The following is a 16,466-nucleotide window of genomic DNA, read 5'->3' as shown; positions in this document are numbered from 1 at the left end:
GATGTTTAATTAATGACATGAAAATACAGGAGAAGGGGAAATATGAGAGACCTAGAATGTGTTTCAGCTGCTTTTCATGTTATCTAACAGGACCCTTATATTTTATTAATATATTATATATTAATATATACTTTATTAGTCCCTTGAGATTAACTGGTATCAAACTTGGACTTTCAGATCTAACAACATCTGTGATGAAGGAATTCTGCTAAAAGAACATTTCTATGCTTAATCAGACTTCTAGAGTTCAAACTAATTAGGAATCATCAATCTAATAAGAAGGATTGAATATGTTTCAGCTAATTTATTTTATTTTTCATTAAATTACGAATTCATTTGTTCAAAGTATTTACTGAGCACTCACTATGTATCACCAGGGCTTCCCTGGTGGCTCAGACAGTAAATAATCTGCCTGCAAGGTGGGAGACCTAGGTTCAATCCCTGGGTTGGGAGGATCCCCTGGAGAAGAGAAAGGCTACCACTCCAGTATTCTGGCCTAGAGAATTCCATGGACTATATAGTCCATGGGGTCGCAAAGAGTTGGACACGACTGAACGACTTTCACTTCACTTCACTATATATGTGTGGGAGTCGGTTGCTAAGGAAAGAAAGATGAATGTAAACCAATAATGACAGTACAAATTGATATGGGCTATAAATGGAGGTATAGCCATCCCTCAGAATCTGAGGTGAGTGGGTTCCAGCAACCCTCTCAGATACCAAAAACCTGCCAATGCTCAAGTCTCTTATATGAAATGTCATAGTATTTGCACATAACCTATGCATATCCTCCCATATACTTTCAGTTCAGTTCAGTTGCTCAGCCGTGTCTGACTCTTCGCAACCCCGTGAACCGCAGCACGCCAGGCCTCCCTGTCTATCACCAACTCCCTGAGTCCACCCAAACCCATGTCCATTGAGTCGGTGATGCCATCCAACCATCTCATCCTCTGTCATCCCCTTCTCCTCCTGCCCTCAATCTTTCCCAGCATCAGGGCCTTTTCAAATGAGTCAGCTCTTCACTTCAGGTGGCCAAAGTATTAGAGTTTCAGCTTCAACATCAGTCCTTCCAGTGAACACCCAGGACTGATCTCCTTTAGGATGGACTGGTTGGATCTTCTTGCTGTCCAAGGGACTCTCAAGAGTCTTCTCCAACACCACAGTTCAAAAGCATCAATTCTTCGGTGCTCAGCTTTCTTTATAGTCCAACTCTCACATCCATACATGACCACCGGAAAAACCATAGCCTTGACTAGACGAACCTTTGTTGACAAAGTAATGTCTCTGCTTTTTAATATGCTGTCTAGGTTGGTCATAACTTTCCTTCCAAGGAGTAAGCGTCTTTTAATTTCATGGCTGCAGTCACCATCTACAGTGATTTTGGAGCCCCCAAAAATAAAGTCTGCCACTGTTTCTACTGTTTCCCCATCTATTTCCCATGAAGTGATGGGACCAGATGCCATGATCTTCGTTTTCTGAATGTTGAGCTTTAAGCCAACTTTTTCACGCTCCACTTTCACTTTTATCAAGAGGCTCTTTAGTTCTTCTTCACTTTCTGCCATAAGGGTGGTGTCATCTGCATATCTAAGGTTATTGATATTTCTCCCGGCAATCTTGATTCCAGCTTGTGCTTCTTCCAGCCCAGCGTTTCTCATGATGTACTCTGCATATAAGTTAAATAAACAGGGTGACAATATACAGCCTTGATGGACTCCTTTTCCTATTTGGAACCAGTCTGTTGTTCCATGTCCAGTTCTAACTGTTGCTTCCTGACCTGCACACAGGTTTCTCAAGAGGCAGGTCAGGTGGCCTGGTATTCCCATCTCTTTCAGAATTTTCCACAGTTTATTGTGATCCACACAGTCAAAGGCTTTGGCATAGTCAATAAAGCAGAAATAGATGTTTTTCTGGAATTCTCTTGCTTTTTTGATGATCCAGCAGATGTTGGCAATTTGATCTCTGGTTCCTCTGCCTTTCCTAAAACCAGCTTGAACATCTGGAAGTTCATGGTTCACATATTGCTGAAGCCTGGCTTGGAGAATTTTGAGCATTACTTTACTAGTGTGTGAGATGAGTGCAATTGTGCGGTCGTTTGAGCATTCTTTGGCATTGCCTTTCTTTGGGATTGGAATGAAAACTGACCTTTTCCAGCTCTGTGGCCACTGCTGAGTTTTCCAAATTTGCTGACATATTCAGTGCAGCACTTTCACAGCATCGTCTTTGAGGATTTGAAATAGCTCAACTGGAATTCCATCACCTCCACTAGCTTTGTTTGTAGGGATGCTTCCTAAAGCCCACTTGACTTCACATTCCAGGATGTCTGACTCTGGGTGAGTGTGAGTGATCACATCGTGATTATTTGGGTCATGAAGATCTTTTTTGTACAGTTCTTCTGTGTATTCTTGCCACCTCTTCTTAATATCTTCTGCTTCTGTTAGGTCCCTACCATTTCTGTCCTTTGTTGAGCCTATCTTTGCATGAAATGTTCCCTTGGCATCTCTAATTTTCTTGAAGAGATCTCTGCTGCTGCTGCTGCTGCTGCTGCTGCTGCTAAGTCGCTTCAGTCGTGTCCGACTCTGTGCGACCCCATGGACTGCAGCCTACCAGGCTCCTCCATCCATGGGACTTTCCAGGCAAGAGTACTGGAGTGGGGTGCCATTGCCTTCTCTAGTCTTTCCCATATACTTTAGATCATCTCTAAATTACTTAAAATACCTAATACAAGGTAAATACTATGTAAATAGCTGCTGGCCAAGGTACATTCAAGTTTTGCTTTCTGGAACTTTATATAATTTTCTTTTCTGAATATTTTCCATGTGTACTTGGTTTAATCCTCCAGTGTGCAACCCTCAAATATAGGGGGCCAAATGTACATCCAAAGTGCTGTAGTAACAGTAAGTAGCAGGACACAGCAGACGGCGTAGTTGGAAGATTTACAGGGCAAATGAAGGGAGAAGGGGTCTTAGATCTAGAATAGAGCACTGGACTGGAAAATGTTGAGAGATCCTTATAAATTTGAGCTTTATAAAAACAGCGAATGCAAAAAAAAAAAAGTCAGTAGTAAATATCTCTGAGGGATTTTATTCTGAGTTGACTTCTATTCTTCATACTGTCTTTGATGATTATATAATTACTTTTCTACTCAGAAAACAAAACCAAAAACCAAGAAATCTTTTTGAAGAAAATAAGTGGTTGTTACTCTGTCCCTTCTGCTAAACAAGGGTTCTCAAACTTGAAAATCTATCAGAATCACCAGGATGGTTGGTGCAAAGAGACTGCCACCTCTGCCCCTCCCTCCTATTCAAAAGATCTGGGTGGGGCCTGATAATTTGCATTTCTAATAAGTTCCATCAGACTAAAAGATGGCAACATAGAACGGTTATATGGTGTCTAGAAAATGACTGTGTTTTGAGGTCAGTCAGATTGTACTTCTGGTTCTGCCCTTACCAGGCTGTGTGTAGCAACAGTTGACATACTTTAACCCCAGTCAGCCTGTTTCCACATTGATAAGTGTCTTGTGAAGGCTGCATGATATGATTAAATATCCACTGCAGTGCAGGCCTTAGTTAATGTCCTTAAATAATGTTGGTCCCCTTCTCTTTGACTTCCTGTAAGGAATTAACCACACATTGGCCATAACTGGGTTTTACTGTGAAATGGTTTAGCCATATCACAGGCCAAATTATTTCCTCCAAACCCAACAAAGCATGCGCATTCCTCTGCTACTAATACAATTTTCATTGTTCATTTATATAATTCGGGAAAATAGTATTGATAGAATAGTATCTACTTTGATACAATAGATAATAGTATCTACTTTGCAGAGGTGCAGATCCGCATCTATAAGGATTAAACAATGTAATATGTTAAGTGCCTAATTCAGCAATTAGCCTGTGGAAGATACATAGTAAATATCAGTTTCTTTTCCCTTTTTTAAACAATTCATTTATTTATTGGGCTGCGTTGGGTCTTTAGTTGTAGAATGTGGGAACTTCATTGCATCACGTGGGATCTTTCTTTGTGGCCCAGGGACTCATGGGCTCAGTAGTTGCTCCAAGGCATCTGGGATCCTTAATTCCCCCAACTGGAATCAAACTTGTATCCCCTGAATTGCAAAGCTGATTCTTAACCACTGGACCAGCTAGGTAGTCCCTCCTTTTCCTTTCCTTTTAATTGGATATTTCTCATTAATATCTCTTAGAGCAAGTTCAAAATGGTCTATAATACCTCAAAACAATCTTTCCACCCTAATCAGATTGTTTTCTGTGTCACATTTAATTTGAATTTGATTATTTGGTTTATTTAAATACTGGTAAGGACACATTCTATATAAACTATCATACTGGATGTTCAAGGAGATAAGTAGACGACTGTTACCTGATTCTGAGTAGAGGTGACAATATACTTGAAAAGTTGAATAGAAATGCAAGGCCAGGTTGGACAAATCATACTTCTGTAAGTGTGCTAGGAATCTTGAGATTACAGTGGTTGATCTGATTATCTTGCACTAAGAACTAGAGAATTACTAAGCGTTGTAAGAGAGCTATAGCTTTTTGGCTGCAAAAATAGGTCCAGAGTTCTAAGTGGTCTAGGGGCACAGCTATGGAGTGGTAGAGGTTTCCTGTCTCCTGGTCCCATGCTGCTTATAGATTTGCTTCTTACTTTAAGTAGGCAGTATGGTGTTGCTAGTTAAGCACTGGGTTCTGCACCTAAAATATTTGGATTTGAGTCCTGGTTTTGCCAGTTACTATTTGTGTGACTTTGGGCAAGTCACTTATCTCTATGCTTCAGTGCCCCATCTATAAAGTGAAACTAACAATAGTACCTTATTTCATAGTGTTGTTATGAGAATTCACTAACTTAATACATGTAAAACATTAAAAATTGTGGTTTTGTCAGTATAACTGCCATTAGTCTCCAAGAGAATGGAAGACAAAAAAAATCTAGTCTTCTGTTTTTTCCTTCTTTTTCTTCTTTGTGAAACTTCTTCCCTCAGATTCTGATCAAAGCATCCAGATGAACGCTCAGTGAATACAGGTTAGCTACCTTAATTCTACAAGATAAAAACACATTTTTGTATCTTAGAAGTAAGACTGGGGATCTGCTGAATTCTGGCCTAGTCTGGTTAACAGGAAAGTCTAGGAAAGTAAAAACTGAGATAGCAACAGATTCTAGGACCCAACAGGTCTTTAAAAAAGCCAAGATCAGTAGGTGCAGAGAAAGATGGAGGTCAATGAATCTAATTCAAATTAGCTCTCCCATCTATTTCAAGACCTATTCCAAACTTCCTTGGGAAAAAATCTAGCCTTTTAAGGAAAGTGCAGAGAACACGCCTCCCGTGGGTTTGTTTCGAGGGACTGTCTTAGCAGGTGCTGCGTTCTGCCCTGGAGGTGGCTGCGCAGATTTGTGAACTGAGGTGACAACATCGACTCCCTCCGGAAGAAAAGATGCTGTCTCTACACAGGAAGTTTAACTGATAGTTTAACTATGATACTACTTGAAACACGATGAGCAAAAAAGAGGAGGAAGACAACAGGGAGAAAGAAAATAGGGAGGAGAAAAAAAGAGGAGGAGGAGGAAGAGGAAGCAGCAGAAACCTCTGTCAATTCAGTCACGGTTCAATTTAAAATTTAAATTTCACTTAAGAGAAACCAAGAACACCATCCCCCTAACCTCGCCACCCTCCCGTCGCCCCGCCCTGGAGCACCCTTTTCTACTCTCTTCAAATGCCTGCAGAAAAAATTCTAGGACTAATTTACAAGCCAAAAGGGCTGTCTGAGAAATAGGGAGCAGGTGGAGGTGAGAAAGAACTTATATTCAGGATTTGAAAAATCATGGATCTGGGGAGGGGGGATGGGAAAAGATTTGGCACTACTGTCCGCATCATCTATCTGGAAATCTAGGGATGGAGAAGGGTACCAAGAAGGGTCCAAATCTTCTGCCTTTGGCAGATGCAAACCACACTGTCCACCTCCATTCTGCGCACTCGGGCGTTATCAGGGTAAAAATAAGCATCAAAACGGGAATATTGAAGAGGAAAGATACAACAGTCAGTCTAGAGTTCTCGTGTGGGCGGGGGTTAAATGAAGGTCAGGCAAAACCACGGCATCAGAAAAGGTGGAAGAATTAAGGATCACCGTCAGACAAGCCCCGAAGTTTGGGGTCGAGCCAAGGGTTTGGGTCTCCTGGTAGCCCACGATTTGCTCCGCACATACGCTCTCTAAGTTTCTCAGTTTGAGTCTCGCCTGCAAATTTCCTGAAAAGGCACCGTCTTATTAAGGGTTTTCACAGTGCCTAGCTCAAAGCTGACCGCTGAGCCTGTTCTCAACATCTGTGAGCAAAAGCTGCTTTTGAAGTTGGGAGGAGGAAGGGCTCTGGTTTTATTTATGTTAGGGTTAGCTTTGAGGTGTGGCCAGGCACCAACGGCCAGCGAAAATTTCCCGATCGCCCTCGGTCTTCCACCTCAGTCCAGGTGACGTCGGTAAGCCCCGCAGGACCCGCTAGGGGCTAAGCGGCTAAGCGGCGTCCTTCAGGTGTCAGCCTCGATCCGTTTGGAAACCACAATCCCCAGAATCCCTTGTGCAGGGAGGTCAAGTCACAAATAAGATGGCTCCAGAAGGGTGGAACATGTAGCAGGGTGGAAACCCTAGTCCCTGGCAGTTTCTTTACCGGATGTGTTTAAATAACCGAATCCCACAAATGCACCACCCCGCTAACCACCTCCGTGGCGGAGAAGGCCACCGCAGCCGCCTCTCTCGCTCCTTCAGGGCATTCTGGGAGTTGTAGTCCAGCCGCTAGGCTGCAGCGAACTACCTTTCCCATGGTGCTCTACGGGTCGGGCAATATCAACGTTCTTTTCCAAAACTCTCTCCGCACGGAGACCCCGTTTCCCCACTCCCCTTCTCTCCGACAACGCGTTCTCATTCTTGGTGACAGAGTGGAGGCCGCCAGGGGCCTCACCCCTGGCCCTGCCGCTCGGGAAGGCACTTCCGGCGGCGGTTCACTTCCTGGTTGGGTGGATGGAGCCGGGCGGGAGCGCGCGCGGGGGAGGGGCGGCGGGTCAGTCTCCGCCGGGCGCTCCGGGGATCAGCTGGCGGGCGGGCGGGCGCCGAATGTGGCCCCGGCTCTCGCTGCAGCGCCGCCTCCTCTCCGCGTCGCAGGCTGGCCCGGCGGCCGTGACAATGTTGCGGGGCTGGTAGCTGGGCGCCGGCCGCCGAGCCATCTCAAGTGGGTGCCGCCGGGATGCTGCCTCGCTGGGCGGCAGGGAGACCGGGGAGGAGGGGAGGCATTGCCCGCTGGGTCAGCGCTACCCGAGGCGGCCCGAATTCCTCCTTTTTCAGAGCCCAGGGCACTGGAGTCCCGGGTTCTGGGGCCGGGGATGCGTTTTCAGCCCCGGGGTTTTTATCTCTAGGAAAATTCATGAAGCGTTTCCCCAGGATGGTGGCTTCTGCTCCCCCTAGGACTCAGCAGTTGAATTTTTAAGTGTGTTACTGATTCATCCTCTCTCTCTCCCTCTGTCATCGCAGGTTTAAACTTACACGAATCGCTCTCTTGAGGAGGAGGGGACCTCCGCGCGATTGACACGCATATTCCTATAGGCATCCTCCCTCAGCCCCCACCCCCACGGCCGGATTCGGGTGGCTCCTCTCCGAGCTGAAATCCGAGAAGAAATCTCCTTGGATCTCTTGTTTAAAAAAAAAAAAAAAAAAAAAATCCAGAAACCGTCGGTATTTTGCTTTCCTGCTTCCTTTTCGCATGATGAAGAAGTTTTTCGACTCCAGGCGAGAGCAGGGTGGCTCTGGCCTGGGCTCCGGCTCCAGCGGAGGAGGGGGCAGCACCTCGGGCCTGGGCAGCGGCTACATCGGAAGGGTCTTTGGCATTGGGCGACAGCAGGTCACTGTGGACGAGGTGCTGGCGGAAGGTATGGTGGGACTCTTTCGGTGCGCCGTAAATTAAAATCTTGTGCTGATGCAGCAAGACTCTGGTTTCCAGTTGTTGAATGTATGAATGGCTTTTGCCCAGTTGACCCATCCTTCTCCCTCCCTGTAAATCCTTGTCCTTGAGAAATTTGAAACGGGGATTTCAGAGTGACAGGGCTTTATGGGGTGGGGGGAGTTTGCCAGAAATTGTTTACCTCGGTGGCCTTTTATTAAAAAAAAAATATATATATTGACGGGACAGTGCTTGCCTGCCTCATGGAATTGTGAGGATCAGAAGAGAAAAACGTATGTGTGAAAGTGCAAAGCTTCACATCAGATGTAGGGTGTGGGGCTTGTGATCCTCCTAAAACTTGAAATACTGATGTGAGGGCTGCAGGGTGGGGTTGGAGAACCTTTAAGAGGGGTTTCTCCTCCCACCCAACTTTCCCTCTCCCTTGAGCAGGGCTTAGAAGGAAGAGAGGGTTTTCAGGGAGTCAGAATGTGTTTTTCCAAGAGCCAAGGCTCTTGGTGGGTTTGACTAGGTTTGTTTCCTGACCTAACTGTAATCAGGTCCCCAGGATACAGTTCGGATAACAGAAATTACATGGAATGAATGTGGTTATTTTGAAATCAGTCCAGTGGGCCCCTCTTCTTCCTATTTTTGTCCTTTGATTTTGGGGGGTGTGTGTGTTTTGCCAAAAGAATTACTTGAGAGTGGCATCTGATTTTTGCTTTTTCTCTGTTGGAGAGGATGTTATATAGATCTACTATGTAAATTCCCTACATGTGTGTTCCTCTATATCTACAGACATGTAGGTATATATCTTTATCCCCCAGGCTTTCTGGAAATTATTGCATGTCTCTTTTGGTAACCTTAACCTTGACCTTCATAATTATGCCAGACTCATACTTTTCACAGCCCATTGCCTGCCGAGTGTGCTTTTATTTTTAATAAAAGCAGCAATTTCCTTGGCATGAAGCTATTCAAACTAATTGGATGGGGCCAACCTGCTGTAGGTTGTTTTATCGGCTGACAAGGGATGGGGGAAGGGGAGGCCTGTATTACTGCAGCATGGTGGGGGAACAGTTCAGTTGCTGGGGAAGGAGCCTTTTTGCAAGCTAAGGTTGGAGCAAAGGTCCTGACCCGGGCCTGGGAACTGCCTGTCACGGTGAGTGTTGCTGCTGGTGGGCTTGGAGGAGGAAGAAGCTGTGTCAGGCTCTCAGCTTGTATCAGCATGGGATTCAGCTGGGCCCAGTTTTCTGGGGTTATGGCTGAAGTCTTTACTTTAAAAACAGTGTCTTAAAAAAAACATCTGGCAGTGGATGGCCTTATGAAATTGACGCGCTTTTCCATTCTCAGTGCTGCTCTAGCTGGACTTGATCCGGGGTCTGAGTCACTATCCCTTTGGATCCTTCCTTGTAGACTTTGGTGCAGGATGGGATATGCTTCTGTGCCCGCTGCCAGCTCTGCACCCTTGAGTCTGATCTGTCTCATCCCTGTGCCAGAGCCCTGGCCCGCAGTGGGATGGAGAAATGGAGAAGAAGTGTGTCTGTGAGAGAGAAATTGGGAGGTATGAGGGGGCGCCAAGCTCCTTCCTTCCCTGTCAACAGCCTCTGCTGACCTTATAGCCCAGAAACATTTTGTTCAGCTAGGATGTTGTCTCGTGGTGCCACTTCTCAGAGTCTGAGTTGATGGGGAAGAGAAAAGGCAAATTTTCCATCTCTGCTGCCCTTTTCTTCCCCAGAATTCATCCCTGAGAACTGTACATCATGCCCTTTTATTTTTAAATGGAACCGAGAGCTTGCAGCTCTGTGTTCATTCATTCATTCAACAAACAGTGATAGAGTGTCCGCGATATACCAGGCACTGTGCTAGGTTCTGGGGAATATAATTTAAAACTAGATGCTAGGATTTACATACTACTTTGAGAGATGGAAAACAGCCAGTTAAAATCAAGCGATATGAGCCATCATGGAAATTAACTTAGGGTGCAGTTTTAGAGTGCCAAGAATTGCTTGCTGCAGGAAGTGACTGACTGAAGGATGAGGTGGAATTATCCAGGTTCAGTGTCGGCACAGACACTCAGAGTAGCAAGAGGGAGGGCCATGGAAAACTTGGTTTGGCAGTGTTGCCCTCTTTATGTTCTTTGACTCTAATTGAATTTGAATTTGTGGCTCTTAGAAATAAATTGGGCTTCCCAGGTGGCACTAGTGGTAAAGAACCTGCTGGTCATTGCAGGAGATGAAAGAGACATGAGATTGATCCCTGGGTCAGGAAGATTGCCTGGAGGAGGGCATGCCACCCCCTCCATTATTCTTGCCTGGAGAATTGGTGCTAAGCATTGGTGGGTCAGTGGTAGAATTCTTGCCTGCCATGTAGGAGGCCCTGGTTTGATTCCCAGCCAATGCAAGAGCACTACTATTTGGGCTTCCCAGGTGGGGCTAGTGGTAAAGAACTCTCCTGCCATTGCAGGAGGCATAAAGAGACAAAAGTTTGATCCCTGGGTCGGGAAGATACCCTGGAGGAGAAAATGGAAACCAACCCCAGTATTCTTGCTTGGAGAGTTCCATGGACAGAGGAGCCTGGCAGGCTACAGTTCATGGGGTCACAAAGAGTCAGACACGACTGAGTGACACACACACACACGCACATACACACACACGTATATAGCTATGGAGGAGCCAGTATACAAAGTACCTGTGAAGTACCCACCAAGTACAAAGGTACTACTAGGGTCTGAGAAGGAGGATATAGGGAGGTTTAAAGTGTAATGCCTGCCTTTAAGGAGCTGTCAGTGAATTTAGGAAAACAAGACAAAGGCAGACTTGCACTCCTACAGTGAGGTGTTTACCAGCGCTGTCTGTAGAATCAGGCAGTGAAAGTGAAAGTCACTTAGTTGTGTCCAGCTCTTTGCGAGCCCATGGACTATACAGTCCGTGGAATTCTCCAGGCCAGAATACTGGAGTGGGTAGCCTTGCCCTTCTCCAGGAGATCTTCCCAATCCAGGGATTGAAACTAGGTCTCCTGCACTGCAGGCGGATTCTTTATCAGCTGAACCACAAGGGAAGCCCGGCAATACTAGAGTGGGTAGCCTGTCCCTTCTCCAGTGGATCTTCCTGACCGAGGAATCGAACCACGGTCTCCTGCATTGCAGGTAGATTCTTTACCAACTGAGCTATCAGGGAAGCCCCCAAGGAATCAGGCAGCTGCTGCTGCAGCTGCTAAGTCGCTTCAGTCACGTCTGACTCTGTGCGACCCCATAGACGGCAGCCCAACAGGCTCCCCCGTCCTGGGATTCTCCAGTTGAGAACACTGGAGTGGGTTGCCATTTCCTTCTCCAATGCATGAAAGTGAAAACTGAAAGTGAAGTCGCTCAGTCGTGTCTGACTCTTTGCAACCCCGTGGACTGCAGCCTACCAGCCTCCTCCATCCATGGGATTTTCCAGGCAAGAGTACTGGAGTGGGGTGCCATCACCTTCTCCAAGGAATCAGGCAGATCCAGGTTCAAATTCTGGATCTGTTCTCGATCAGCTGTGAAACCTTGGGTAAGACATTTCCAGCCTCTCTTCGATCTCTCTGACAGTGGTAGTCAAAGTGTGGCACCTGGGTCAGGAGCATCAGCATCATGTGCAGGAGCTTGTTAGAAATGCAAATTCGGGCCTCACCCCAGAGGCTGTGGCTGTGGGATTTTAACAAGTTCCTGGAGAGATTCTGCTGCAAGCTGAAGTTTCAGAGCCACCACCCTAGGGAGCAGTCTTGAAGATTAAATGAGGCGACATATGTAAATTACTCAACATTTTTCAGATGTTCAATATTTGGGAGCTATTATTTTTCAGCCATATAGGCAGATAGTTAAGGAGGAGTAGGGGCAATATGAAGGCTAGCTTGACTGCAGCTACTCCCCCCCACCACCCCACCGCCCGCCCCCCCCCACCCCCCACCCCACCAGTGTGTGTGGGCAGAGCCAAATGTTCTTTGCAGAGGCCTCATGGCTCCTTAAGGGATCAAGAGATGTTTGGGGTAGCCATGCTCCTTTGAGGCTCCAGGTGCTGACCTAGCCACCCATCCTAGCCAGGGGTGTCTCAGGCCGACGAGAGTCATACATCAGGTGCCCAGGGCAGTGGCCAGGTAGTTCAGGGAGGGGTGATGCGGTGGACTTGAAGCACAGACCCTGTTACCACCTATTCCCACTGACCATCCCTCTTTCTCTCATGTGGGTTTGGTCTGTCCTTGATCGGGGGGAATCACAGGAACCCCAAGGACAAGCTGCTGGAGCAGAAGATCAGTGGCTTCAGCCCTGCTCACCCTGTCTCACTAACTAGTCCTAGGGGGGTTTTCTGGGGAAGTGAAGGCTCTCCATCACCAGTTCAGAGGATCTGGCTTTGTCTTGGCTGGCTCAGGGTTGAATATTGTTTCTCTAGCTTCCTCAGGGAAGATACCATGATGAGATACTAAAACATGTCTGAGGTAACGGGCATGATGTCAAGGGAAGATCTGGTTTAAGCTTCCAGAACAAGCTCAATGGGAAAAGTGGAGCAATGCTCAAAGGAGGTCTGAGAAGTTATGCTTTTATCACACCTCCTTGGCTAAATGAGGCTTTACATCTAAGCTCCAGACACAGGTAAACATTGACTACCTGCTGTGTCCAAAACAACATTCCAGAACTGCGTGGGTTTATATAAGGTGGACCAGGGGGCCCTCAGGACAGTATTTTGACCTCCACTAAAAGAATTCAGGTCTAGGGTTAATGAGAACTACCCAGTTAAGTCTCTGTGGCAGTAAACATTGACAGTTTCTCCTACTTACAGTGCAAAGTAGTGACATTTAAAAAATACATTTGAAACCAGCTAAACCAACAAATGTGTGTGTATCTATATATGTGTATGTCAGAAATATGTATTAGTAGTATCAGAATGATGCAGGCATGTGTTCATTTAGGGAATGTCAGTGCCTTCTCTGTATCAGGCAGAGTATTAGATTCCAAAGCTAGAGGATGAATGGAACTTGGGCCTGGCTCTTAAGAGCTCATTGTTGTTGTTCAGTCAGTAAGTCATGTCTTACTCTTTGTGACCCCATGGACTGCAGCAGGCGAGGCGTCCCTGTCCTCTGTTTTCCTGAGTTTGCTTAAATTCATGTCCATTGAGTTGGTAATGCCATCCAACCATATCATCCTCTATTGTCCCCTTCTTCTGCCATCAGTCTTTCCCAGCGTCAGGGTCTTTTCCAGCGAGTCAGCTCTTCGCATCAGGTGGTCAAAGTATTGGAGCTTCAGCTCCAGTTCTTCCAGTGATTATTCAGGGTTGATTTCCTTTAGGATTGACGGGTTTGCTATAAACCAATGAATAATCGTAAGATACGTGTCCAGCACTTAGCATGGTCCTGGATATAGAGTAGATGGTAAAAAGACGTTATGAGATGATAAAGGAGAAAGGCCCTGGGGTGGAGGGTTTCCAGATGAAGTGTCATTTAAACAGGAATGTAAATTACCCAGAGGTTCCCAATGATGGTTACCCAAGCCTTTCCAAGCAGAAAGAATAGCATGTGCGAAAGTGTGGGGTGGGGAGACAGTGTGGTAAGTTCTGGGAATACCAGCTAGTCTGGTGGTGTCATTTTGGTTGGTACAAGTTTCCCTTCCAGAATCAAGGAAAGAAGGACACAGTGAGGTAGAAGGAAATTCTTTTCCATTTCTCCATTTCTGCGCTGGCTGCTCGCTTTCCCCAGTGGCCCTGGGCCGTCTGAGTAACGGTTGCCTAGCTGTCCAGTAGGCAGTGCTTCCTTCTATGCCTCAGCCCTTTGCCAGTAGTGGGGTGAGGAGGTGGCTGGTGTCTGAGGAAGAGAGGTCCTGAAGCTTCAAATAGATGCAAGAAGCTTGAAGCTGAAGCAGGTAGGGGAGTGAGATGACCAGTGTTACAGGAAGGAATGGACAGGGGAGAAAAGGATCATGTTTGACCAGAGCAGAAGGTGTGTTGGAGAGAAAAGAAAAGGAAATCAGGTCACAGAGAGCTTCAGTAGCAGGCTGGGAGGTTGGCTAGAAGCCTGTGAGGTCTTCTCTTGACGCAATCACCAATTTGACCCCTCCCACTTCAGATGTCTTTGCCTGCTGGGAAGTCTGGTCTTTTAGTGGCAACTGCAGATTTTCAGGGGGTGGTTTGTGAATGGTGTCTTCTTCCTGGCTTCAGGCATGATGACGGTTATAGCTTTGCTAAATATAGCCAAATCTAGAATTCAGAAATGAAATCCAGAATAAGCCATTGCATGCTCAAAGCCTTTCCTTTGGTCTTTCTAACAAAGTCAAGCTCACTTAATGAGAGGTTGTGAAGAGAGAGAATCAGTTTCCCATGGGTTCTGAGTAGGAGGGTCTGGGAGGAGGCTATACTTATACCTCAGAAGCTAAAACTGCGGGTAGAGTATACAAGAAAAGCTCAGTAAATACTAATAAAGTACACATGAAAACACACTCCTGCATCAGAGCAGTCATTTTAACTTGCCGTCTTTGAAAGTTGACACTTCAGAAAGGGGACTGACTGTGCACCTTCATCTTGTCCTCTTCAAAGGACGGATGCTTAAGAAATCTCTGTGACATCTGCATCTGCAGGGCCAAACAGTGATAATCATAGGAATGGAATTGTCTATTGAAGTAGCATCCAGCCCTTGAAGTAGCAAAGCGTAGCCTTGAGCCTCCTTTTCTGGAGCCATCTTCCTGTGTGTTCGGTGTGGTGGTGGGAGCCCTGCGGGGCGATTGGGAGACCTGGGTTTGTTGGTTCAGTAATCGTCCCTGAGCACCCACTCTGTGCTGGATATCATGCAGTGATTAAATAAGACACGGTTCTACCTTGAGGAACTCACACTCACAGAACTTCAGACACACGAACAAATAGCTCTAAATGCTAAGATAAAGGGTGAACAGGGCCAGGGGGACAGACATGGGGAACCATTGATTTTTGGGTGAAAAGAAGTCAGGGAAAGCTAACGAAGGGTGATACTTGAAATGTGTCTTCAAAAATAAGAACTTATTGCTAGATGGAGAGGGTCAACAGAACATTCTAGGCAGAAAGAATAACACGACCAAAGATACAAAAGCAGGAAAAATGCACTGCTCACTGTGAGCTGGGTGTTTTGAGGCAACAGTGGTCCAGGACTGTGCGGTCCAGGACTAGTGGTTCAGGACTGTGTGGGCCAATAAAGTAGCCGCTAGCCACATGTGGCTATTAAAATTTAAATTATCTGAGATAAAATAAAAATTTAATTCATCAGACCACTTTTCACTTGCTTAGTAGCTGCATGTGGCTACTGCCTACAGTTTTGAACAGCACAGATGCAGAAAATGTCATCATCTCAAAGTTGTAATGGGCAGTGTTGGTTTAGAAAAATAGTCTCATAAACTTTTTTAATAGAATAGCACTGTCGGTTTACAAACAGTCTGTCCCTTCATTTATGTCTGTCTGTCTATTTATGTCATGTCCTGCTATTGTTGGCTGGACTCTGAAGGCACAGTATATACTTAAAATGAGATGCATCACTTATGATAGTGGATGCAGATCCACACCTGAAATCACCTCAGTCAGGTATGGGTGCATCTTGTCATATTTTATTAGACTGTGGTTGTTTCTGCATTGTCGTGTGACTAATGAAGAGGACGCCCGGAGCATTCTCTTGTTGCTCATGTATGCTTGTGTTGTCTTTTATTGAAGGTTTCTCTCAGGAATCTTTTTAATCCCCTTGTTTGTTTTATGAGGGCTAATCCATTTAAAACAAATGTAATCAGTAAAGGCACTTAACTAAGCGTATGGACGGTGCATCTCAGCCTCTGCTGCGGGGCTTCCTTCTTCCCCCAGGATCCTGTCGTATCTCTCTGAGGTGTGTGAATGCCATTTGGACTCAATGGGAGTGCTAGAGATGGATTTTGTATTAAATATTAGTAAAGATGAGGTCTTTTTTTTTTATCTTGTTTTTTAAGATGACAGTTACTATAAATATTCTCATATTTTCTTTCTAAACCCAGTGGATTGTTGTACCTCTGAAGACCACTGGTCTAGAGTAGTGGAGCAAGGGTGATTACACACACCGCCCACCCCCCCCAACCCCGTCCCTGCGACAATTAGCAATGTCGGGAGATATTTTTGCTTGTCACATGTGTGGGTGCATGTTCAGTCGCTTCGGTCATGTCTGACTCTTTGCAACCCTATGAACTGTAGCCCGCCAGGCTCCTCTGTCCATGGGGATTCTCTAGGCAAGAATACTGGAGTGCGTTGCCATGCCCTCCTCCAGGGAATCTTCCCGACCTGGGGATCGAACCCGTATCTCCTGCGGCTCCTGCATTGCAGGTGGATTCTTTATGCTGAGCCACGGGGGAAGCCCCCTTTGATTGTCACAGGACGGGGTAATTCTGGCATCTAGTGAGTATGGGCCAGGGGTGCTGCTAAACATCCCACCATGCACTTGATCCCCTACCCTCAACAGAGAATTATCCAACCCCAGAAGTCAGCAGTGTCAAGGTCTTCAGCATGATATGCTGCTCAGTGTCGGGAAAGAGAGGAGTCAGCATG

The 16,466-nt window shown here is 46.1% G+C and overlaps 1 protein-coding gene across 20 annotated transcripts in view; it reads left to right on the top strand.

Annotated features, from left to right (window-relative positions):
• Positions 1-6,862: 6,862 nt before the first annotated feature.
• Positions 6,863-16,466, top strand: part of AAK1 (AP2 associated kinase 1) — a 165,965-nt gene continuing 156,361 nt past the window's right edge. For 5 of the 20 annotated variants that reach the window (XM_045162274.1, XM_045162275.1, XM_045162277.1 and 2 more), the window contains exons 1-2: positions 6,863-7,227; positions 7,527-7,921. In XM_045162274.1, coding sequence (XP_045018209.1) covers positions 7,756-7,921 — 166 coding nt within the window. In that variant the 5' untranslated portion in view covers positions 6,863-7,227; positions 7,527-7,755. The remainder of the gene's footprint in view (positions 7,228-7,526; positions 7,922-16,466) is intronic. The other 15 variants (XM_045162272.1, XM_045162273.1, XM_045162279.1 and 12 more) reach the window with 7 other exon arrangements.

Source organism: Bubalus bubalis, chromosome 12 (assembly GCF_019923935.1).
Source record: "Bubalus bubalis isolate 160015118507 breed Murrah chromosome 12, NDDB_SH_1, whole genome shotgun sequence".
Classification (NCBI taxonomy): Eukaryota; Metazoa; Chordata; class Mammalia; order Artiodactyla; family Bovidae; genus Bubalus; species Bubalus bubalis.
Note: the sequence above shows the minus strand (reverse complement) of the source record. Positions and strands in the feature narration are given on the sequence as shown.